A 27,147-nucleotide genomic window follows, 5' to 3' on the forward strand; every position below is an offset into this window, starting at 1 on the left:
GCAATCCCTGTAGAGCCAATAAAACTAACAAGATATTGTTTGTAAAAAATAAATTTTGGACTGAGAAATACAATGGGGTGAAGTTGTGAACACACTGACATAATTCGCGATAACCCATAAATTAAATACAAAATAAACAGGAAATAACTGGGATTCACAAAAGAGATGGGTTTTTATAACCAAAGACATAAAGACATGCGACTTGGCAGTTGTGACCGATATACAAGGCATTATTGATAGAAATCACGTGTTCAACTTATGCAATATAGTAGAAAATAAAGGGGAAAAAACCTGAAGTGCAATGAATGAATTACCAAATATATAAAATGCAATAAGAGTTAATGGCTCTTTTTTTTAAATATAATTTACCTCTTAAGTTCAGGAAGTGAAAATGACCAAGTGGAGCTAGCACTTTTGAAAGGTGAACATCTGGAGTAAGGCCAAGCTGTATACTCTCCAACCCATATTACACCCATCAACCATACACAAAATAATGGGAATTAAAGGTTCTCTGAACTATACCTAAGATATACAAGGTCTTTTTAAATAGCCGGTATAACCTATGAGGAAACTGGGGAAATTCTTTTTCTTTAAAATTCTAACCCTATGCAAAATACGAAACTGTACAGCACCACCATAATAGTCAAAAGATGATCACATGATGGCTGTCCAGAGAAATCACCTTTGACTATGACAATGGCGCCAACCCATTTTTCTCTACAGTGTACATGTATATCAGGCATTTAACTTCGCATTATTGTGACTTTAAACTTAGTTTTTGTTACCAAAAATTCAACCCTGTCTGAATATGCATTTTATCTTTGTTTTCTCTGTATTTCTGACAACTTTTTAAATGGATACATGGGTTCAAATATAACATGTTAGCTACTGAAGTGATAATAAAACAATATTTGCTTGATAATTGAGAACAGTTCTACTGTATCTGTCATATCAACTGAAAGAATTCACTGTACCAAATGAAGCTGTATCCACATCAAACGAAATTAATTTATATTAGCTTAACTCCGACCAAAAAGATGAATGTCTTTTCATTGTGTTCACCTGTCCATTTGGTCATCTTAAACTTATCAGACGACCAAACTATCAATCATATGTATGTTTGTATTGTTTGCAAAAGAATACAGCAGCATCTGCTTGGGAAAGTCTCTGTACAAACAATAGGTCTACAGCAAAGGTAAACACGTTTCTTGGACTGTGACGGACAGCAATGTAGATGGATTACTCTCCACTTTGGAAACATGGATTTTTCATAATCTACAACATGTGTACCGTATACTAGGTCTGAGTTGCCTCAACACATACTAAAAACACTGTAATCAAATTATTGTCTTTGTAAACAGTTTTCGTGATAAAATCAAAATGCCAAGACTAATTAAAAGTTGAATTTGAAGGAGTTTACACTGCATAAATATTAAAAGTCACTAATATTTATCGAATATTTGCTGTCATAACATCTGCTGATGATAGTATCCTTGAGTCGCATGAAGTCTCTTGGCTGCCCATCTTTCTATATCATCAAGACTCATACTTGACAGCTGCTTCTCAAGGTCCTACAAAGAAAAATTAGTCAACAATAAATGTTTTATAAAGTCAGAAGCATTTTTAGGAAAAATTTCTAACACTCAGTCAAACTATCATCTAAAGCAATGACCTCCATGCAACTTAATTCAAGGTCCCTTTATCTTGATCAAAACTATACAACCCATTTATGCTCATGACCCATGATTAGGCCCGCTTAAACAGTTTTCTGTTGTTTTTCTTTTAAATGTGTTGTAAACTTTTAGATTTTGAAGTATAAAATTATGCCAACTATTTGTAATAAATCCATGTATAAGATTATTCCTTATAAAAAGTACTGAGAATATATTCAATTAATTCCCTCTTGTTTAACACCTTCCAAAGGCCTTTCTTTCAACTACAATGATCAAGTTAAATTAATGAAAAAATAAATAAACAGAGAGAGAGAGAGAGAGAGAATCAATCAATGTAGAACAAAATGGTCCAAAGAAAAACAAGGGAAGGTGCATGAAGCCTGCAATAACTAACTGCTCCCTGCCTTGAAATAAAATGATGCATCCCTCCTTAATGTTTATCTTGTAACTACATTATATTTACAATATGGGGACCACTAAAAAACACTAATTTTTATAATATTTTTATATCATTCAACATATGTCATTTCATGAATTTAAAAACAAACAAACTGCAATATCATAGCTAATTCCATCATCATTAGGATGTACCTTTCTAAATTCAAACAGGACCTTGTCTGCATCTCTTTCTGTGAAGTGTCTCTTAAGAAAGTTCCTCATACTTTCCCAGAAACCAGTCACATCATCTCTAAATACATATGTTTTCGGAGGAATCTGATGATTAGACTCTGGTAAAGTTTCCATAGAAACGGTCTGTGGTGATATCCTATGTGATTCCTGAAAAACTGGTGTTGTTTCTGTTTCTAAAGTGACCAAAGGTGATGAGGAAACTGAAGAACTTGGACTTCCATCAGGCTTTTTAAGCACGAGAAACAGTTTGCTGCCATCCAGGATTTTGTAGTACTCTAGTCGCTTTTCATCTGAAATTAAAGAAACATGAAAGATCAATAAGTCTGTATATATGAGCATCAGAAGCACTTTACAAACTTGGGGTAGCCATTTAAGATGAAGGGTTACTTTCTAAATGATTTGGTCAGCAATTGATCTTTATACAGTACTAACTCATTTTAGCAATGTGCATGTGAGCCACAGAGTATATTATATTCTGATATCTGATAACAAAGTAAATGATACATATGTTTTACTACCACTTATGAAATGGGGTTCATGACCATACATGTATTTGCCTTATAACAGTAACCTTGTTAAACTGAAGGGTCTTGTATTGAAGGAGTGCTATATACAGTAAAACTTCTGTTTTATACAAATAACCTGCTCTGTACCAGTATCAATTATTTTCACATCTACAGCCTCAGAAAACTCAATACACTGAAACCAACTCTTCTATCAACAAAATGTGGTCATTAAGATATGGTCTATCATGTACGGTCATTAAGATATGGTCTATCATGTACAGTGCTTAGAGATTCTAAAGATTAACCACTGTACTAAGTGATTATTATTATTATTATTATTACATGTATCATTATTATTATTATTATATACACTTGCTTATAAGTAGTCAAGTTGCAAACAACAAAGACCCTGACCTACTTATCATAATGCACCTGCAAATTAGGTTCTGGGTTGTTTATTTTACTGAATACTCCTAAGAAACTGCATAAATCCAGATCTGCCAGCACATTATGCACTGGCAGATCTGGTTCTGTGCAGTTTGCAGTTGGGCTCATCTTATATGCTAGTATATATGGTATTATTGTTATTGGTGATAGGAATATTGTGAAAATACATTTTGTTTTCAAAGTTGTTCACAATAGCATAGACTTGGTGGTGGTCAAATCTGGACCAGTTTTCATCCAAGACCAGTAACATATTGCAAAAGATGTCCCTTTATCAGTGCCACTCTGCTTTAGAGAGTAGTGATAGCAAAATACTTGAAAAGGACATTCTGATTACCATGCTGGAAGTCCAATCAGCACCATTTTAATTAAGGACCTGTTACATATATAAATCTAATTGATTGGAACAATGGGAAAGTGCCAACTGAGCTTGGGCAAGCTTAAGTTTTCAAGCCATCTGCCTGTAGGCAAGCCCAAACAAATGAGGGAGAGTGGTCATGTTTAGTTCATAACCTTGATCGTTTTCTTAAACTTCTGCTGTGAGATCATTTTACCGTATTTTGTGGCAAGCTCAAGTCTCCCATGGGCAAGTTTAATTTTTCGATCTTCTTGTCCTTGATACAAAATTTGTAAATCCGATATACAAGTAGCCATCATCAGATTTTCAAGAAAGCCACAAAAGGCAGCCATTGTAGAGTTCAGATCAGCATCAATTTAATATAAATTACATGCTGCCAGGTGTTTCACTGAAAAACAGCAGCAGAGGGGGTGAACAGACCGACTTTGGAAGCGTCCAAAAACTGAAATAAGCCTTCCTAAAAAAAAAAGGATTAATAACCTTAAAAATCAAAATAGCTAACTACAGAGGCTGCTGCTCTCAAAGAGTCCCTAGAGTCCCTGTTATTTCTCCAACTAAAAACTTGTTAATGGCGTGTATATTACAAAAAAATGAACCAACTTGAGGTCATGCCCCACTCTGCTGCTATTAATTTATCCAAATATTTTATCAAGTCCGATTAGATATCTTGTTCTAGGATCGTGCAAATTTATTGTTATAAACCCGTGCGGAGTAGCTTGCGCTCATGAAAAGAAGTTTCTGAATTTAATTATATCCATGTCACCGCTGCACCAGGTTTGATGAATATTTCGCAACGTATGTGTATCAACTCCATTAAATACAACTAAAATATTACAGTTATCTCTGATCACTTTTGGTATTTGTGTGTATCGTTGAGTAACATAAATGACATCGGTGTTTTTATGTCTACCTCGAGAAAAAATCCTAGCTGGATTTGATTGTTTATCCAGCATCACATCATCGTATACAACTAAATTATTAATAAATCCGTCTATGGAATCAACTGATGGTGCTTCATCAATATCAGTTATAAACTCTATAACATTGTTATCTTTATCTATTTGAGCGTTTTCATTAAAATCCTTAAGCACATTATAACATCGTTGATCATCAACTGACAGTGTCACCAAATACAATTTATCCCACTTTAACTATCTCATTATAAGACCGAGTAACAACTGTGTCTTTCCACTTCCAGATGGTCCTATTATTATCATTCTGATGGAATTTGGTAACGCAGGATGGTGCTTGACAGGTTCTCGTTTTCTTGTCGCTGAGAAATCAATTATATCCATGCTGTATAAAATATCTATGGATTTATATTGTGTGAAGTGCAGGACGCGTACCCCGATGAATACACTAACAACTATTACCACAAAAATAATAGATCAGCGGTTACGGGTAAGTGTACGCGGTGTGGTACAAAGAAATTTAAATTTATTCCCGGTGATAAATCAGGGACAAAGTCAGCGTTAAAAAAAAAAACAACAGGGGGGTGATATTGCAGCAAAATTAACAAAATTACCGGGAACTCCGTGAGCTAAATACCCAGGAGAAAAACACCTACCAGGATATAATTATTGTGGTCCTGGTACTTGACTCGATATTAGATCAACCAAAACCAGGCGAGGAACCAATAAACACTATTGATATAGCATGTCATGCTCATGATGTTGCATATAAAAGCAATGATCTACAACATAGGCATATTGCAGATGTGAAATTAATTCATGCGCTAGATTCTATAAAAAATAAAAATATCAAAGAAAAATTAGCCAATTGGTTAGTAAGATCTGCGATGAATGGTAAATTAGCACTAGGGGCTGGTAATATATAAAATGAAATCGATTTATTATTCACCAATTGGATACTGGAAGGGTAAAGCAGCAATTAGTAAACTTGCTGATGCAGCAGCGGTTAAACATTCTACTGCTAAAGCGTGATTATCCAAACAGGCAATATGGCAATTTACCTACCACCACCGAAACAAATTCGATTTGCACATTTCAGTGTCAGTGTTCCTAATGAAGTTCATCAAGCTGATATTCTGTTTTTACCACATGATACTGTACGTAGAAAAACGTATAAATACGCGCTAATTGTTGTTGATGTTGCAAGCAGATATAAAGATACAGAACCGTTAACGACTAAAACAGCAACTGAGGTAGCCAATGTGTTTAAACGAATTTATCAACGAGGTGGTCTGCGATGGCCACAGCTGCTACAAGTTGATCCTGGCAAGAAATTTCTTGGTCCAGTTTCATCGTTAATGAAGCAACATAATACCAAAATACGACGAGGACATACTGCAATTCATCGTGATGAGGCAATTGTTGAACGATTTAATCAAACACTTGTTGAGCGGTTATTTGGATATCAATACGCGAAGGAATTGATTCAGGATAAAAGATCTGGTGAATGGGTGGCAAGATTACCAAATGTGATAACTGCATTAAATAATGAGATTACTCGAACAACCAACATGAAACCTATTAATGCAATTGCAAGCACACACATACCAATACAACGACATGATTTTTCAGCGCAACCATTATTAGGTAATATCACTGTCAGGTATTTATATGAGCCCGGTGAACTTGAAGGTGGTGGTAAAAAAAGAGCGACTGATCCTATTTGGAGTATTACGACGCACAAGATATCCACCGTGACAAGATCCTCAGGAAGACCCACAATCTACAGACTGGATTCAACTGCTCCTCAACGTGGATTTGTACGTGAACAATTACAAGTAATTCCCGACGTTACACAATTACCACCCAAATCACTTAACTAGCACCTCTACGTCGGTTACATTCAAGACAGGTCAACATGATATTTTCTCATGTATGACCAAGATTGTTATTTTTTCTATCTACGGTAAATTGTCTTGGATCATTTTTTAGATACCGCCATAGCATTATACAATTACAACTTGCACAATGATTATTCTGTTGTTGTTTCAGCACATTAATAAAATAAGCATCAAGATCAAAATCGCGTTTGTTTTTTTTATCACACTGTTTATAGCCAGATAATTTTTTTCTTATTATATCGCTTTGACATTCGTCAATATCATCACTAATCACTGACGAGTCCATGACGATTCGTCTCAATTGAGATATTTTTCTAACTCGAGACACTGCAAGATAAACTAGGTTCGACCATTCGATACGATCATCAACAATCCAAACAACTGTATCAGCAATAGTTAATCCCTGAGATGAATGAATCGTCATCACGTATCCAAGCATCCACAGGGATTTATCAGCATGTACAGCATCTTCAACAACATCAACATCAACTGCAACAATATCATTCAACACAAGATTTTGTTTCCTTGACTCGGTCTGTCCTGGTATATCAACATCGACATTTTGCTGTCACGTATCTGCTGGTGGATAACATAACGGAACTGGCAACGTTGGACACTTTTCTCGTTGTAACTGAAACAACTCCCGCTGAAGTGTATCACGAACTATCTTTCTACTTGCAACTATCAAATCGTTTGGTCTCCACGCGCACAGAAAGTCTTTCATGGGTGTCTCTGAAATTATCTCGCACATTACTTCACACTGAATTTTATTCGGTTGTAGTCTGATTAATTTTTTAAATTCCTTTAATGTTGCATCAAGTGCTCTATGATCATCAGATACTTCTTCGAAGTGGTCAAATTTTTCAGCCAATCATGTGGAGATGGTCCAGCTACGGGTGTTGGTTGACCGTGATCGCCGCACATTATCACAGCAGTATTTCTTGTTAACAACCAATCAAGAAATATTTTTAATGTTTCTAGCGGTACAGTGCATATTTCATCCCATATTATAATTCTTGGAATGTATTTCTCACCCATCCTTAAAGATGTCCATGTATCACTCTTCCATCGGAAAAAGCTGTTATAAGTACATGATTGTACTCCTCGTTGTTTCATTTCTCGCGTGAGTCTGTGTGTAGGTGTTAGCTCAATCATATCTGAATTCTGAAATAGTTCGATAGCTCGAGTGGTTTTACCAGAACCGCCAGGTCCGTTTAGATAAACTGTTTTGTGTCTAGTTATTGCATCATATACCGATGGTGCAGAAGATATCTGATTATTTCTGCCTGATTTTATCAGGTAAATATCTTTAACCGCAACATCAGCAGATTCGGAATAATCGAGCATATATTCCTTTTTTTATTCTCCACGAACCTCATGATGCACAAGTGTCTATGTTTAATTTTTCTAACAGTATTGAATATTTTTTACTTATATAAAACGAATCAGTAGCGACTCTGACAGCGAGTGTAGAAACCTTATTTATCATCGATAATAGATTTATTGAAACATACGCGAGCATCGATGATCTTAAATGAGTATACTGAGGTGACTCACCATCCATGTAGCTCACAATTGTACCTAGTTTAGTTCCATTTGACAAGAAAGCTATTTCTCGACTTATAAACGTATTTCTGTTCATTGTATCAGCGATTATAAAATCTAACTCAGCATCATCCATAATCAATCTTGTACAATGTCGTCTGTGTTCATATGCTCCTCCTTGGGTAAACTTGCCGATTATTTTTCTACCAAGATCTTTTGTAATCTTGTTCTCGTAATCGGTTTCATCCAAATACTCTTTTAGTTGTGGTAACCAAACTTCGGTTTGTTTCCGGTATGATATAATTGCTTCACTTACAATCAACCGTGTTAACATCGCACAATCAAGCATATACCATAATAGTACTATTGGTGTCCACATTTTTTCTGAAAAATGTTTTCCAAACCAAACATAACAAATTGGATGAAGTCCTTTAGACATTTTGAATGACTCGATACGAGCGAATCCAGTTAGGTCAAAATCCGGTAATGGTCCATTTATTGACACTTGAGTCATTTCGTGCGTCAGATGACCGAATCGCTCAAAATGCACAGAACAATCTCCGTATCCAAGAAAACTTCTGGGATAACACGCAACCATATCAACTGAAATAACATCTCTGTGATTGTATTTAGTATTCCATAGTCCGCAGTGTCCATATTCGACACAACTCAGTATTATGTCATCAAGAAAATCAAACCTAGTTGGTTTCCACAAATGTTTCTTTCTAGCAAAATGAGCCGCAACTGACGGAACAGTAAAACAGTTGCTCAATAGTTCGTCAGTGTCATCAGTATATTGCAGTGCAAGACTTTTCATTTTCTCGTGAAGAAGATCTGTTCGATAAATAACAACATTTGGTCTCACAAACTGATCAAATTTACTTTTTTCTTCCATGCAAGACTGAAATAACCATACTGACACAGGATCGTTTTTACTTATTTCGTTAATAAAATCAAACATATCAGAATTATCTATGGGATAATATTTAACAGTTCGATCTCGTGGAAATATTGTTACTGTGTTAGTCCACGCGTGTGTGTTATGATCAATAATTTCGATCGAAGCTCCTTTTGATCTATATTTTGATTCATACAAAATCTCTCCTGGTATCGTCGCTATGGTTATTGGAAATTTTAATCTTTTTCCTAACTCAGCGACATCTTTGATAGACGCACCGGTATCTTTAACCATTTCTCCCCACGTGTTTATTATTTTACGTCTTTTATCCGTTAGACCGTTTCCACGAGTCGAAACGGTAAAATGTTCTGTTACTCGTTCAGCCACACAATTTATTTTTGAAAATTTCATCGGTGCCAGTTTATCAATGCTGGGTTTTTCATTTATCACATAGATTCCATAAATAACCGCTGTCACAGATATGCTCGTTCATAATACGGTTTGTCAATACCTGTCAATAGACCTGGTTTGGAATCTTTACTTAGTACGACAGTTTTTTTTATTACCGTGGACAGGATCATATTTGTCACGGATAATCCAATCATCTGTTTCTGTCAACATGACAAATTTTATTCTGAAAAGATATTTGCGATTATCAAGATAGTTAATGATAATTGCTGCTCATTTGTCGTTCATCGTAGCATCGATGATATCTTTGTTGCGTATAATCTTGAACGTTGACCAGACATGAGATGCACCATCTGTGTGAAATTCTTTCTTGGCATCGTGAATTTTATTAATCAAACCCTTGTTTTTCGGATCAACCAGATCTTGCATCGGTAGGTTAGGAGATATTCTGTCGAGATTAAATTTATCTCCGCTCTGGGGCTTTATTCAGGATAATCTATCGAATTCGTTCATATTATATTTCAAGCAAATATTTAAATTAAAATATTATGTATACAATGTCTCAATGCAAATGGCTCACGGTGGGTTCATTGACTCATTGTAATAAATCCTGTAAAAAGGAATTCTGCGGACAACACATGCAAAATGTTCACCATGGAAGCTTAGGACCAATACCATGTCTGCGATGTGGTGCTGGAGTGCAAGGAAAAACACAGTTGTGCATGTGTTGTGGTGGTAAACGATACAGAGAGCTTAAAAGATATTATGACAACAAAAATAACGTCAATAACAACGCTATAAAATCCGTGGAGGATTATCTAAGTTTTCAGACAAATTATGATTTAAACAAATATTATTATTGTATAATGGAGCAAAATAAATTTATTCCACATCCTACAATAACAAACTACGAATCAAATACTGATGGCATGATAAGACACTGTCGATTGAAAAAACCAGTTGGTTTTGTCATTAATACTGGCTATCTGATGTTTACTGCAGCGAAGAAAACTTATTTCTGTCATCGTTTCATATACGAGTGTCACAAGGGGTTGATTAAAGACGGTCTTGTGATCGATCACATTAACGGCGGGAAAATTGACAATAGTTTATCCAATCTTCGAGCTGTTACACAAAGCGAGAACTCTGCACGGGGAGGTACTGGTAAATATGACAGAACAATTGTAAGGAGGGCGGTAAAATCCACAAACATACAGAAGGGTGAAGAAATTATATTTCAATCAATCTATTCAGTTGTGAAATACTTTGATATTAACTCGAGTGTGGTAAAATATGTCGCAGAAAATATGACCAAATCCACTCTTTCCAGTAAATATAAACAGAAAATCACCTTCCAATATTGTTAATGAGATAAACTATCATCACTACCTCAGTTTATATTTATTAACCATTTTTTAATTATTTATCCTTTTTTTGTCAGAAAGCCTCATTGTTATACTACTGATTTTTCGATTATGCAAAAGGGAGATTACTTCTGTAATATATAGTTTTCTTCGTAGATTTCTGATTTTTATGGTCGTAATTGGTTAATTAATCATCTACGTCGTAATTAATTACCAAAGAAAGATATTTATGGTTTCTAACTTACAAAATAGAAAAATAAACGTATTTCACATCGTACAATATAGCGAGTTATTTTCAGATCTGTTATGAGAAATCGAGGCAAAACACGCTGTTTTTAATGCAGATATTTACAATCTGTTCAGAAATGCACAAGTATTTAAACCAATCTGTAGGTGGTAAAACGTTTGATGGTGCCGTGGTAGTATGTAAATAGACAGAACACGCTGTTAGTGCAAGATATTTACAATCTGCTACGAGAAATCTTGGCAGAACATGCTGTTTTAATACAGAAATTTACAACCTATTCAGAAACTGCTGTTTTAATACAGAAATTTACAATCTATTCAGAAACTGCTGTTTTAATGCAGAAATATTTAAACCGATCTTGTAGCTATAAAATAACCTTTGAAACATATATGGTTAGATGAATTCGAGAGCTCAATTGATAATGCATCTGGCCGTGAGGCCGCAGGATCGAATCCCATGAATGACAACCGTTGGTGGTTACGCATATTAGTGATTTTTATCATTAATTGGGGCACAGCCCCCCTCCGCTCAACAGAACCCCTCCAACCACACGTCACTGGTGGTTGATACATGTTTTGTATCACGCACGGCCTGATTATTGGGGGGGGTGTTCTGTTGAGCGTAGAAAATGGCCTCATATATATTTCATTTCATTTCATTCATTCATTCATTTCATTTCATTCAGTCATTCATGTCATTTCATTTCATTTCATTTCATTCATTCATTCATTCATTCATTCATTGCATACTTACTGAACCTGCTAAAACACTCGAATAGAGGTTCATTCATTGCATATATTTTTGTGCCATAATCCCTCTTGGGCCTCTAGACCAATGTTTGACGGGTTAGGGGCTCTCATAGGGGGTAGTATTTCGTGTGCCCGTTGAGCTTGGTAGAATGCGGTGGAAAGCTACAAGTTCTGGGTTGTGCCATCCTTAATTAAGATTTCATTTATTGCATACTTACTGAACCTGCTAAAACACTTGAATAGAGGTTCAATCATTCATTGTATATGTTGTGCTGTGCCCCTTCCTGAACTTGCTAAAAGACTCGAATAGATGTTCATAGGGGAAATATTTTTCTTCATTTTAAATATATATATATATATATATACTAAATAATGAACTAAGAAAATATTAATGATGTAATTGTTGCTATTAAAAAATTGGAAAAAGATGGAATTAATATATCCGATGAACTAAATCCTGAAAAAATAGTTTCCGATTTTGAAATTTTACAAGAACGTAAAAACCAAGGAATACACACATTATCATCTGAATGCAAGTTCATGAAATGGATTCAGGCGGCGATGTTCCGGTCGCTAGCTACTGTAGAAGATAATCAGGTGAAGGAATTCACTCCTCTCTCTGCCGCAGTAGAAAAAATTAGATTGGAGTTATCCCACGAGTAAGAGGCAAAAAACCAATAAGTACTCGCATAAGACTATTAAGAAAAATTATGTTAGCGAGTAACCTAGTTGGTGAAGTAGTACAAAATAATTCTGGTGAAAACGAAAATGAAAGTTTCGGTAATTGGGGCCCCTGTCAACGCTGACCACGTGTAGATCTTTGATTAGAAATATTATTCTGAAATTATATTTATTCTGAAATATTATATATTTATTCTGAAATTATATTTTTTCTGAAATTATATTTATTCTGAAATATTATATATTTATTCTGAAATTATATTTATTCTGGAATATTATATATTTATTCTGAAATTATATTTATTCTGAAATTACATTTATTCTGAAATTATATTTTATTCTGCAATTATATTTATTCTGAAATTATATTTATTCTCAAATATTATATATTTATTCTGAAATATTTTATTTATTCTGAAATATTATATATTTAGTCTGAAATTGATGGGCTAGTTGGTACTCAGAATCATGCAAACCAATCAATTTCGTAATTTTGATGGGCTAGTTGGTACTCAGAACTATATAAAATGATCAAATTTTCAGAAAAAAAATAAAATATTTCAACATTTGTTATTTTTAGTCGATTTGTCAAGGAAAATTGATAAATTTTCCAATATCATTCGGGTCAAACCTCAAGCGGTTCTCTAATTGATTTATCGATAAATCATTAAAAATCAGTAAAATTAGCTCAAAAATGAGATTCTTCATGCGATTTTTGTTAATTTTTCTGGTAATTTTCGAAACAAATGAGGATTTTTAACGATTTATCGATAAATCAATTAGAGAACCGCTTAAGGTTTGACCTGACAAAAAACTGTAATTTGACAAATCGACTAAAAATAACAAATTTGACTAAAAGTGTTGGAATATTAAGATCAAAGATCTATGGTAAAATAAAATAAAATAAAATAAAAATATTTCTGATAAAATAAAATAAAAATATTTCTGATAAAATAAAATAAAATAAAATATTTCTGATAAAATAAAATATTTCTGATAAAAGATCTATGATCAAAAATCATTACGATAAAAGTCTTTAAGACTTTACATGTAGATTGACAATCAATTCCTCCCCACGCAGGTCAATTAATCGTCCTATGTGGTCTGTGAGTTTTAAATTTATTTGTGACAAATACTGATTATGTGTGCGTAGATAAACAGGATTGGTTGGTACTTGCAAGATCAAATCTCCAGGGGGAACTTGTGGTGTGAACGTGTATAGGATGTATCCTTGTTGAGCCTGATTTGATTTTCCAAGATCTATTTGATAACTGCCTTCGATTACGTCACAAACTAGATTAACCGCAATTGTCGATGTTATATTAACGATTCCCAGAGAGACGTGTCTACCGCTGCCGTGTGGATCATTATTATATCTAAGAACAGTTGTTGGTGGGGCTATTTTTCTCCATGCATCGAGTATTTTAGGAAAAAACTCATTGATGATGTCACTGACAGATTTTCTCTGAGCGTCCAGGTTACAATCGGGAAATTTGAACGTCGGTATATCAGATTCCTTGATTTTATATTTATCAATTAAAAACGTTTTTGAAGCAGGAGATGATTTTAAAATTAGATCTATAATTTTGTTGTGAATGCATTCCATAGCTTCTGCGATATAATTCAGAATTTCTATTTGTTTGATAATTTCCCCTCATGCCTCGTGGGATGTTATATCGAAAAGATACTCAGTGAGGCATTCACGTAGTTTATTTAGTTGATCTTTATGATCAAGATTGGAACTGTCAATAGTTTTTTTTAATTTCTTTTTCATTAATATGGCCACGGAGTTTACTTTCTGGTAAAGCTGAAAATATGGTACCACCATAACCAATGAAATCATCTAATGTCCCAAGTCTGAGCTCCACGCCACCACCACCAAATATCTGTCATTGTAATTTCGTGACGAGAGCTATTTGTTGACGTAAAATCAGCTCGTTTTGGTTCAGGTGGTCCTTCATGCACTGGGGGAACATCAGGCCAACCTAGCACAGATCTTGTCGTGGACTGATAAATATCAGTGACATAATCAGGCGAGTTTATTTCGATTGCAGAAGACAGTGTTGGTTCATGAACATTAATTGATATTTTTGCTTCTTTTCCGGTTCTTGATTTTATTCTACGCGCAAATTCATCATTGCTTTGTTCGATCTCATAACTGCCAGTTGGTATTCCAACAACAACCCAGTCAGGTGTTTCATCGGGTTTGTTTTTATTAGCAAATACAAGTGAATTATTTGCTGGTGTACCATTAAATGATCTTGATCTGATGTTTGGCCAACTATGGTATACTCGTAATTGCGCTAGTGCAATTTCATTAGTGCGAATTGCAGTTGGAAAATTGATGCTAAATTCAGGATTAATCGAGCTTACTGAGATCGTGGTCTTGTGCGGGGTTGTGTTTGTCACGATCTGGAGTAATTCCGTCATTATTAATACTCGTACCTTTAATACCAGCGCAGTTGTATATTTTAATCATCTCTGAAAACTCAAAATCGGATATAATTCCATCGCTGAGACTCGCTGATAACAACGAGGATAACTTCGAGTATGCGACAGTTGCTATGTGTAATTTTATCATGTAATCGGATAATTTTTCATTCGTGCAAGTACATATTTTTTTTGCAATGATATTAAGCACACCTGCAATGGTTGTTGCAGCTGAAATACAAATAGTCACAGCTACTGGTGCCATCATTGTTACCGCGGATAATATTATTCCAGCTCCAGCAACAACAGCGGATACCAAATAAACAACAAGTTCAATGACAACTAATCGTCGTTGATACTTTTTTATTTTTACTGTATATTGTTTGACTCAATCTTTCAACGCTGCCAGCCATTCACGCGCTTCATTGTACCTAAATTTTTGAACGTCGATTGAGGTACTCATTATATTTTATGCAGTAACCAATTGAGGTGTTTCAGCTACAAATTCCAAACACCACCAGAAAGATGTTGCGGTTAATTTCTTATCAGCTGCTTCCAGAATGAATATTTCCTCGTTTCCGCTATTTAATATAACAGATACAACCCCGGAAAACTTATCAGTTGAATGACGCCATGGATACGTTGTAAATATTTCAAATTTTGCAGCACTGAACACAGATAGCCTGTACACGCCAATGACTGTTGCGGAATATTTGATAGTTTTATTTTGCTGCAACCAGGTTGCAAATCCCGATGATACCATGTATACGATGTTGGTAATATGCCCGGGAGTAACTCCGCTGGGAATTTTAATCAAACTGGTTTTATTAACGTTCTCAGGAATCCCCGCTATGATATTTTGCTGTGTTTGTTTGATCGTGTCGATGTTTGTCTTGATATCAACGAGTTTTATGTCAATGGTGTGCGGAGTGCCAAAGAATTTATCTATAGATTCATCGGTTTTTTGAAAATTTCTTCAAAATCTTCCAAAAGCGCCCACGTGCACATCATACTCGGCCCACAACTTGGATAATTTACCATCTACGGTGTTGTAGTTGATTTCGACGTATTTTTTTGTTGCTGCGTCTTCATCGGATGTTGGATCTCTTAAAACTACTTATTCCCGTTCATGCTGAGTTCACCTGTCATTGTGTCACTGGTATTTTTCACGCGATTAGCAACCCTTGCTGTAATTTGATTTCTGATGGTTGTAAACGATATGCTTGAATGCCTGATTCTGCCGCTGTCAGTAAACACAGGTATATTATCCGTAACTGCACCAAGTCCTCGTCGAATTATATCATTCCATTTGATATTGCTCGTTTTTAGTTTACCATATCGCACCTGAAAAATAACAACCTCATCTGGGTCAACTCCAGCAAGATTCATAATATCAGCGAGTTCATCTTTAGTCGCGTACTTCAACAGATCAATGTCATCGGACTTTTTCTTAACGCGTGAAGATCTTCTTCCGTAAATATCAACCATTATAATCTAAGATCTGTTTAAAACACTTTACGCGCAACAAAGCGGTTTGGATGATTTTGATATAGCGTTAAGTACATTAATTACCTCACAGCTGCATATTGGCGGATCTGTCATTGTTTGTGTGGGTAGCGTTGAATACCAAACTTGCGCGTGAAGTGGTGCAACATACTTGATAAATTCAACAGGTGGAGCTAACCCGTATGAATCAAAATAAACGATTCCACATGGATCAACTGCGTATGATACCCAATGAGTACTGGGTCCTGAATTCGAGTCAAGATTAATAATACCTGTTTCGAGTTTGTTTGGTTGTTTCAGTAATTGATCTCGCATAAAAACACCTCTGAAGTTTTTTATTTTTAATCACTTAGCAGCATCAAGTAAATCAAAATTTGATGCTGGAGCATCTAACGAAGTGATCCTGGAAGCCTCAGACCTCTTCCCCAACGAGATCCCGGTAATCTTAGGCTGCGTCCCTTTTTTTTATATCCATTTCCAGTTGCTTTCTTTAGAGCCATTCCAGCAGCTGTTCCAACAGCACCTAACGCGGCTGCTTTTGCTACGGCTGGAGCAGCAGCAGCTATTAATGCTGGAATAGCCACAAGAAGTGCAAAAATAACACCTGTTTTAATTGAGTCTTTAACCACACCCGCAGAGAGATTAAGTTTGATGCCTGTTTTTGATTGTTTAGCGCTGTTGAAATGTTTAAGCTGGCGTTCTGATCATGATAGTTTATTCTGACCACCCATGATCTGATCTCGCTTTAGTGATATTTTCATTCCGCAGTTTTTTGCTGAATTTGATTGAAGGTTTTTAATCTGACCAGGAGTCAGACTGACACTAACGTGATGATATTGCATTTCATGACAAATACTTGCCACGCTCCAAATAATGATTAAAGATTTTCCACTGGTGCATCAACGACTCTCATTCGACCACTACCACCTTCAAGTAACATGGCTTTATCGCTGAGCATAACCGCGATTGCTCTATAATTAACACCACCTGTATTTAATGTTGCTTTAAGATGTATATCAACGACAGATTGTTTTGATAGATCAAGATGCTCCAGTGAAAAATAATAAATCGGATACAAAGTTCTGAAATCATATTGTGATATTTGCAACCCAGTATCTACATTTTGATCACGTCCCATGAATGACATCAAACGATGATATGCACGTCCTATATGATTTCGACCATAATTTAGTTGTATATTCTCTGTTGGTTCTTGTTGTCTGTTTATCTGTAAGGAAATATTTGTGAGACTTAGTTGTTCAAATATCATATGAGTACGTTCTTGATTACCTAAATGACCGTGGTTCTGAAACACAATAAAAATATGCCATGGTGCAGAAACACCTTGTTATGATGCTATATGCCATGTAAACTGAATGTTAACATTAGTTTGCATACTATCTGCGCTTGTTGTTAACCATGACAACAAGGATTTACCACCTGTGTCCATGAAAGAAATCAATTTTTGTTCTGCGATCATTGGAGTCATTACCGGCATCCACAGTGAAAGTTTTGATAATACTACTTTACCAGCATCACCAGCAGGTCTCCACAGAGCATCGTTATCATCACCCTTTCTTACAAGAACAACCGTGTGTCTAGCTCCAAAAATAACCTTTTTAACATTCCTACAAAATCCAAAAACATGCGATAGTGGAATTGTACATGAAAATCTTCTATTGTCTCCTAGCAACATATTTCTACGCACTGCAGATCCCAAGTTGAAATCTGGGTTAACACTATTAACCACTGGCGCCACATCAGCATCAGCGTTATCGGCACTGTTTCTTGGTCGTCTTGTATTATACTGATCGCTTTCAGGGTTATTAGAATTATCTTTTGCAAACATCATTGTGGGACCTGCTGATCTTATATAATCATTAGAATATCTTGCCAACCCTATTACTGTTGTAGCAACATCGACATCATTCTGAATCAATTCAATATTTTTTCCATCAATCATATACATGGCGCTACTAAATAATGCATGATCCTGTTGTTGACAAAACCAACTTTTACTGCACCTCCGTAATTAGTATCATCCGTTTTTACAATTGTACCTTCTACCTCAATAAAAGCCTCAGCGGGTAGAAAATATCTACTTGTGTCATGAACTTGTAGTTCAATTCTTCCTCCACGTTGATCTGGTGTTCGTGCGTCATAAGAATAAAACTGATAATCACGTACCGATTCATCTTTAAGGACAGGTGCTTCCATGTCAAATGCTGTGTCGGATACGCGCTTGAACATTTTATTGTAATTATTTTCGTCTAACACGTTGATTACCGTGTTCACAAAATTCCACCTTGGGAAGTTCCACTTCCTGATATTAAACTTGAGATATTATTTCCCGATTCAACGAGTCCCCGATCTGCTAATGCTGCTAGTTTTTGATTTGCAGCTTGATTTATTATTTTGCTGACATCTGCAGGCATAATTTCAGTACTTGGCAATTTTACTGGTTGTTGTTTTCGTCTTATTAATCGTGCTAGTCTATCTTTGATCGCCGAGAATGCTTTACCAGCAACATTGACAATTGCACCAGGAGCTTTTTCAGGAACAATATCAATAGCTTTCATCGATAATTGTTTTGCAATAGGAGCTGCTTTTGGGGCTAACCTTGTAAATAATCCCGGTACAACATCACCAAGTCCATCTCCGTAAATTGCTCTATAGATTGGTAATCGTGAGTTTACCACTCTGACCTGTATGGATTTACGATGATTATTGTGTACGATCATCTTATTTTATTTACCATTTATCTAATCGTGGTGACTAATCATCAACGAGCTCATCAATAAGTTCTCGGTAAACGCCAATATCCATGATACCACCTTGAAATAATTGCCAACAAATATCAGCTGCTTCAGTGGTTATTTCTGGTGAGTTATTTCCAGCACGTTTTCCCCCTATGAGAACTTCTAACCGTGACACGTCATTGAGGATATTATCAGGACAAACAAAATTATTTCCCACTGTATTCAGGGAAGAAAGACCACTTCCAGTAGCGCCAGGAGGATCATCGTCAGGATCTTCCTTTTCAGAATCTTTTTTACTTGATAAAAGAGACAATCTCTTTTTCCGCTCAATTTTTTTCTCACTCAATTTTTTTCTTTCTTGTCTCATTTTTTCTTTTTCTTGTTCCAATTCTGCAAGAAACTGTTTACTTTCTTTTCTAAGCTCTTCAACTGACTCCCACTTCGACGAAGAAGGTTGTTGTTCTATTTGTTGCAGAGGATGAGGTAGCTGATATGAAGGTTCCTGCTGGGAGAGTTGTTCTTGTTCTAGTTGTTTTATTCTCTCTCTATAAAGTCTTTTTACTTCTTTATCAAGATTTTTGTATTCTAAATCACTATCTCTGGCTTGTTTTTTCTTCCTATATATGCGATATATCCATTTAATAAAATTATCATCGTTTACTTTTTCATAATGGGGTTTTAAAATATTAGATTTATTAAATATACCAGATAATATTGCTTTGGGTAATTTTTCTCTTTCAGTATTTCTATTATCTTCAACAAAACCTTTCCTAAATCTTGCAATCAATTCTACGTTTTCTTCTACTGGTTTGGGTTCAGGTGCAAGTTCTTTTCTCACGTCGGCGACTTCAGTACGAAGTTTTTCAATATTTTCAAGTATTTCTTCATCAACAGGTGAAGGTTGAGCTGCAGCTATGTCAGTTGGAAGGTCTCGTAAAATCTTTTTTGTTTTCTTGGTTCTCGCTGCTATTTTTTCAGTCTGCGCTGCAGTTTGTTCTAATACTGGAAAAATACCCTTTTTCCTCTTCTCATCTTCCTCCTCAATATCTCCCCATATAGTTTTTTCAACAGCCGCTGCAGCTTTCTTAGTAGCTGTAGTGACGGGTTTAAATAGTTTTTTAGTGTCCTCTTCATACTCAACTTGTGCTTCCTGCTGCGCTTGTAGTTTTTTTCTGAATGAATCTCTAACAGGAAGAAATTTTTTGATTGCTTCTAATCGTTCTCGAGCTATCCTTGCAGTATGGGATTCCGGATATACCATTTTATTATAACATAATGATTTAATTATAGCAGCAGAGGGGGGCATGACCTCAAGTTGGTTCATTTTTTGTAATATACACGCCATTAACAAGTTTTTAGTTGGAGAAATAACAGGGATTCTAGGGACTCTTTGAGAGCAGCAGCCTCTGTAGTTAGTTATTTTGATTTTTAAGGTTATTAATCCTTTTTTTAGGAAGGCTTATTTCAGTTTCTGGACGCTTCCAAAGTCAGTCTGTTCACCCCCTCTGCTGCTAAAACCCATGTCAATACATTTCATCTTTTCAAGAGTAGTCACAAGATTTTCATGATAAATCATGTGCCAGTCATACTGGGAGATCATATATCAACATTTTCATTCTGGGCCAGTTACATATTATACGAGTCATAGTAACAACCCCATGTTGATATGATTATCCAGCGTGGAGAAGTAGCGATAAAAAATTTATTTTGGATCTTCAGCATGTCATCAAAAGTCTATTAAGTGAAAACACCATGTTGATTGGACCATCTGTACTGGGGTAGGAATGACAAGACTTTGAAGATGGCCACTATGGTTTCTGTGTTGGGTGACAGATTGGCACCATTTTCATTAGGACCATCTACATATCACAAGTGAGGTTTTGCAAGCCGTCAGTGTGCATGACCTTAGGAGTGTAGTATATCCATCCGACAAAATGAGTTCATATTTTCCCATACAAATGCAGTAACCTTATTATTATATGCTCATTTTCTTATTCTACCTAAAGCTTAATTATATTAACAAAATACACTACAAGAAACAAAGTAACTGAATGTATGCCGCATTCCAAACTAAATACACAAGTGCTGATTCATCATTACACAACAACAGTATTACTGCGTACACATAACTCTGCCCAGATAAATTTGAACTTAGTCGCATGCTCAACATAACTTTCAAAAGAAAATGGCATGTCTAGTTAAAATTGAAATTTGGAGTCATATTGTGAATGAATGCGCACTGCAACAACTTTTCCATTTGATCTGGAATGAATAGATTATGGAAATTGAATCAATTCCACAAAAAATTTTGATTATGGACTGGTTTTATATGTCACAATTCCACATGAAATACATCGAATTGAAGAAGCAATGGAGAAAAGTGCTGACATCTGCAAATGTGTTTCTGTTTCTGTCACTGAATGTTTGAAATCATAATGTGGGAAAAACATGAAGTCTTTCAACTGCAATTATCAAAAAGATGCTATGGAATTTAATGCTTATTTTATTTTGAGTGCAGTAAGGAGGATGTAATTGCACTTATATTCAAAATTACAGTACAATTTTCAAATGTATAATCAAGATTGAGAACCTATGACATGGCTCATGTAATTCGGATTTGCAGAACTAAGAAAGTACATTCTGAAGAAATTCAGGACGTAAAACTGCAAGTATACTTTTTTGCCATTCTTATTACCAGCTAAAAAAGACAGTGTATGCCTTGTCAACTGTATGTTATTTGTAAGGACCCTTTCTGGCGTCTACTTTAATAGCTAGCCTATATCCGAAACATTATATCAAAAAAGTTAACGTGGAATGTTCCAAAGCAGCTGGTATGTGGCAGTCCACGAAACATCTGCTTTATTTCATTCAGAAACAAATTTAATCAACCAAGACAACAAAGAGCGTACTATGCGAGTATACATCATTTGTTTATAAATCAAAAGTGCTGGTGTCTGCATCCATTGTTTGTTTACAATAGAAAGTAGTTCCTTTATGCACGTAAATGCAATATGAAGGTGTGCAATATGATATAGTAAAATATTGAACAATTCTGACAATGTAAAGTTAACGGAGAAAAAAATGAGCATATAATAACAAGATGTTTACAATGACATTCATGTTTAATGTCAGATTAGCACAATTTTCATTGGGTGAAAACCCCATGTTGATATGACCATATGTTCACAAGGAGTAGTGATAAGATTCTCAAGCTGATCACCATAACAATTAGTGCTTGGGATTTAAAGTATTATACAAAAACCAAAGATCAAGTACTGTAATTGTTCTTGTCATGTATTATGTATATCTCAATTACATATTAAGTATAACAAGTAAAATACCTGAGACCAAAAACTCCTTAAAACAAATCAATATATTAAAGTTTCTTTACAAACCTGAAAGAATTCTGCCCTGGAAAACAAGTTTTTGTTGTTCCACTGGAATTGCTACCTGGTCCTGAAGCAGAGTTTTGACTTCAAGAATGGAATGACTTGGGGACACCTGTGAAAGAAAATACAAAATAAAACACAAAACTTTGTTCCACACTTTTCTTGTACTGATTCCACCCCATATCATATCATGAATAAAGTTGTAAGATCTTGTTTGCAAATCATCCTGAAAAGTATATTCAGTGGTTTGCATGGTCTCATTTACATGGTTTCAAAAACGTTTGGCAATACATGTCTTGCAATTACTTGCTGCAAGGCATTTATACTTAGAAAAAAGGTGGTAACATGCCCTTATTCGTCTTCAGAGTAAATTATGTTTGCATAATGCACTAAAAAATCTACCATAGCTTTAAATGAACAAAATAAATTTTTTACTGACAATCTGCCTGAAAATTTAAGCAGACATAAGCATTCCCATCATGCTGTGACAAATTCAGTTTTGTATTCTAATTCTGCACATGCACTGTTTTACTTTCATATTCAGACTTAATTTCAGATGCGAATCAAAATTTTCCTTACTCAATCAGTAGTATGTAGGTCATTATGCTGTCAAATTGCATGTGTCCATCTTCTTCATTTACAGGAGAAATAATGGTAGTTTATTGTTGTTGTTGTTGTTGTGGGGTTTAACGCCATATTTCAGCACACGATAGGCTATGCATGGCGGCCAGTATTAATGGTGGAGGAAGAAGCCGGGAAAACCCCAGGAAGAACCACCGACCCACGAGAAGCTACTGGCAAGCTTTCTCACATACTCACATTGGCTGAATTCTAGACTCGAACCCACGCAGACAGAGGTGAGATGGCAGTGATCCATAACAGAGAGCACTTTAGACCACTCGGCCACTCGGGGCCCTGGTAGTTTATAGTATGAGCTGTAATTTGCACTCAAGAAAAACAAGTGACATTGATTACCATCATATTTTCTAAAAATGGAGTAGCCTGTTTTATGTGAAAGGAGTTATAAAAAGTGATAAATAAAATGCATCCTGCAAATGGTTTTTGTTCTGCTGCAATCCTACAGAGATTTGGCACATTATTTTTATTGTATAAAATCGTGTCCTTGACTGACCGTACCATCATATTTTCTAAAAATGAAGTAGCCTAGTTTATGTGATTACAAGGTGATAAATAATGCATCATGCAAATGGCACTTGTTCTACTGCAATTATGAACTTATTTTTTCACCTGTAACTAACCAGAAGCATATGAATTTAGAATTTCAAGGTACAATATGACATTTCCAAATAAAACTTGCATAAAATAAAAATTTTTTATGTGGAATTTAGTTATCTAAAATAAACAAAAAAATATCGCCATAAATGTAAGAAATATGTAACACTGGATGCACAGGATTATCCAATGCACTGAAGTGAACACAATGGGCTGTATACTAGCACATCTTTTTTGCCGCAGCATCATTATTACTACTGCATCTATATAAAAAAAATTGTTTAGTAACATAACCTGCATACTGTTGTTGTTGTAGGGTTTAACACCATTTTTTAGCATAAGATAGGCTATACAATGGTGGCCAGCATAAATGGTGGAGGAAGAACCCAAGAAAACTCCAGAAACATCCACCACCCAACGAGAAGCTAATGGCAAGCTTTCTCACATACCCACATTGGCTGAACCAGTGACTCAAACCTACACTGACAGAGGTGAGATGGCAGGGATCCATAACGGTGAGCACTTTTGACCACTTGGCCACTCTGGGCCCCTAACCTGCATGTAAGTGTAATTAGGAAGTTCACATAAATGTGAATATTAAAAACGTTTGAAGAATAACTTGATTCAGTGAACACACGTACTGGACAAATTTAGTGATAAAATCCTGTTTAAAATTTGGTTACTAAATAATAATAATAATGAGGACTTTGTATAGCACCTAATCTTTAGAAGCTCTAAGTGCTTTACAACATTAAACACCTGTATGATAAAAACAAATATATAATGATATGATTACAAACACCATGAAATTAGAAAACATAGAGAAAAAAAACATGCTTAGAATATTTAAGGTAGGAAACATTATTAGGTCTTTAAGTTTGTTCTTGCAGTCGAAATAAGTGAGTTTTGTGACCACTCTTGAATGTGATCACTGTGTCTTTGTGTCTAAGTTCAGTGGGCAATTCATTCCACGTTGCTGGGCCCTGGTATGCAAAAGAACGCTGTCCATATGACTTTGTTTTTATAGTGGGAATAATGAGCATATGATTGTCAGAAGAGGAGCTTAAGTATCTTGCTGGTGTGTACACATGGATGAGGTCGGATAGGTATGTTGGACCCGAGTCCGTCAGTGAAACGTGGCACAGAGAACAAATTTTGTGTTTGATTCTGGATCGAATGGATAGCCAGTGTAGGGCACAGAACAGCGGGGAGGTGTGCTCTGATCGTGGTACTCTAAGTACTATCCGAGCAGCTGTGTTTTGAACTTTTTGAAGTTTTTGGAGTAGATATTGAGATGAACCATACAGAATTGAGTTACAATAGTCCAGTCTTGAAAGTGCTGATGAACACATGAGTGTTTTAGTGGCATCAACTGAAAGATATTTGCGAATGGAGCTGATGCATCTCAGCTCAAGATATGCAGCCTTGCATATGTTCATGACATGTTGGTGCAATGTGAGAGTACTGTCCAGAGTAACACCTAGGCTTCGTACTGATTGTGTGAATCTAATGTTGGTGTTGCTGATATTTATTGTTTGAGGTAAAGGATGTGAATGAGAAAGTCTTTGTGTTGTAATCAGAATGGCCTCAGTTTTATCATCATTCATCTGCAGCTTGTTACATGTCATCCATGATTTCACATCAGAAATGCACCTCTCTACACCTTGGATGGTAGCATCAACTTCATTTGGGTGGCTAGATTTGTATATTTGGGTGTCATCAGCGTACAATTGGTGAGACACTGGATGATGATCTATGACACTTGAGAGTGGCTGAGTGTACAGAATGAAGAGAACAGGTCCAACAACAGACCACTGTGGAAAACACAACATAGATCAACTGGGCTGGAGTGTATTCCATCTGCAGATACAATTTGTGTCCTGTTGATCAAGTAGGACTTGAACCACAGTAAGGCTGCATCATGAATGCCAAATACATGCTGGAGACGGTGAAGTAATATATCATGGTCTATTATGTCAAATGCTGCAGACAAATCAAGGAGGGTGAGGACTGTAATCTTTCTGCTATCCAAAAGCAGAGAGAATGTCATTAACTAATTTTAGAAAAGTAGTTTCAGTACTGTGGCAAGTGTGATATGCAGATTGTACATTGCTAAAAAGACTGTCTTGCTTGTACATAATATTTCCCGATTTTTTAAAAATTTGCTTACTTTTGATATCGTACTACTGATCTTTCTCAATTGCAGCAGTAATAGGACAGTTTCTTTAGAGTGCCTCTTATTTGATTCAGCTCAGGATACCCAGTACTTTGGCTGTCACAGAAATTTAAATCATTCACCATTTCAACATATAAACATTGATTACTGATACAAAGAAAAAGTTAGCCAAGTGAAACTTTTAGGGGTATTGTTTATAGATAGTAACAGTTTTAGGAAGTGCCAGCCTACTAATAATAGCACCCTTACCTCCTTCAAGGCTACATCATCGCAGATTGGCGGAAAGACTAATGAGACTTGGTATCATGAAGATACGCGTTTCATAAAAAATGTGATCTTGTTAATCGAACTTATCCAAATATCACCTTCATAAAATGGCATTATTGAATTATTAACTTATAGTTAAGGGCATTTCAACAGGCATGTTAATCTGAAATTAAATTCAACTAATTTTGTTTTCTACAAGTGCTAAACAATAAAAGTTTTGACTGAATAGATGGAGAGAGAGAGAGAGAGGGAGGGAGGGAGGGAGGGACAGAAAGAGAGAGAGAGAGAGTGAGAGAGACGTACTGTTACTTTTGTTTCCGAGCCTTTTTGAATTTTAACGTATATATGCATTGTAATTTTTTCCCTTCTCACTGCCAGTTTTGTGTTGAGCAAGTAGTATCGATATTACTGGAACTAACGTCAAAATGATAACCTTGACCTTGCAAAGAACCCGTTCGGAACTGATAACTTTAGACGATCCTGGGATATGAAGCAGTTTTGTTATACATATATTTAGTAATTTACGATAACTTCCCACGCTTATTTGTGCAAACAAAATAACCAGCACTTAGTTCTATATTTTCTAGTATAATCTCTAATAGTGTCTCAACACCGAAGATAAACAATAAAACGGTGTACTGATAAAATCCATACCTTTGAATGATCGCCCCAAGACACAACAGTGTCTGCAAACATGAAACATCAATGTTTTTATGAATTAAGATATTTGACTTTTCTTGAATGTGGTTTTCCTTGCATCTGAAAAAATAAAAAAATATAATTTTAATAAACATATTTATTTATGCTGCAAAACGCAAGCAGTTGTCCCAGAGAATACAATGACGAAGGAATTTCAGAGATATATCAGGATATAAATTATTTTGTTGAAATTGAGTTTGACACCTACAAAAGAAAGGATAGCCACGTTGTGATAATAAATCTTTTGGGTTACATAAATGAATGTTTCTTTATGTCCACGCTTTTGTTATTTATTTGTTGATTCCTGGCAATTTTCTTTTGAAAAAGATGAAATGGTGTTTTGAAAGCATGCGTTGTAGGGACGAATGCACGT

General features: G+C 35.5%; 1 protein-coding gene across 2 annotated transcripts; it reads right to left on the reverse strand.

The window, feature by feature from the left end:
• Positions 1-803: 803 nt before the first annotated feature.
• On the reverse strand, positions 804-27,115 carry LOC149796153 (ubiquitin-like protein 4A). Of its 2 annotated transcripts, XM_089966088.1 has the most exons (5): positions 26,983-27,115; positions 26,730-26,834; positions 22,406-22,511; positions 2,265-2,593; positions 804-1,571 (listed from the first exon to the last, which is right to left on the reverse strand). In XM_089966088.1, exons 2-5 carry the CDS (start codon positions 26,769-26,771, stop codon positions 1,467-1,469), a joined length of 582 nt encoding a protein of 193 aa, XP_089822214.1. In that variant the 5' UTR covers positions 26,772-26,834; positions 26,983-27,115; the 3' UTR covers positions 804-1,466. The 2 variants fall into 2 exon arrangements, with proteins under 2 accessions (XP_089822214.1, XP_089822213.1); XM_089966087.1 differs by lacking the exons at positions 26,730-26,834; positions 26,983-27,115 and adding an exon at positions 26,379-26,720.
• Positions 27,116-27,147: the final 32 nt, after the last annotated feature.

The sequence above is a fragment of the Sinohyriopsis cumingii genome, chromosome 7, assembly GCF_028554795.1.
Source record: "Sinohyriopsis cumingii isolate HCF-2022 chromosome 7, ASM2855479v2, whole genome shotgun sequence".
In the NCBI taxonomy this organism is placed as follows: domain Eukaryota; kingdom Metazoa; phylum Mollusca; class Bivalvia; order Unionida; family Unionidae; genus Sinohyriopsis; species Sinohyriopsis cumingii.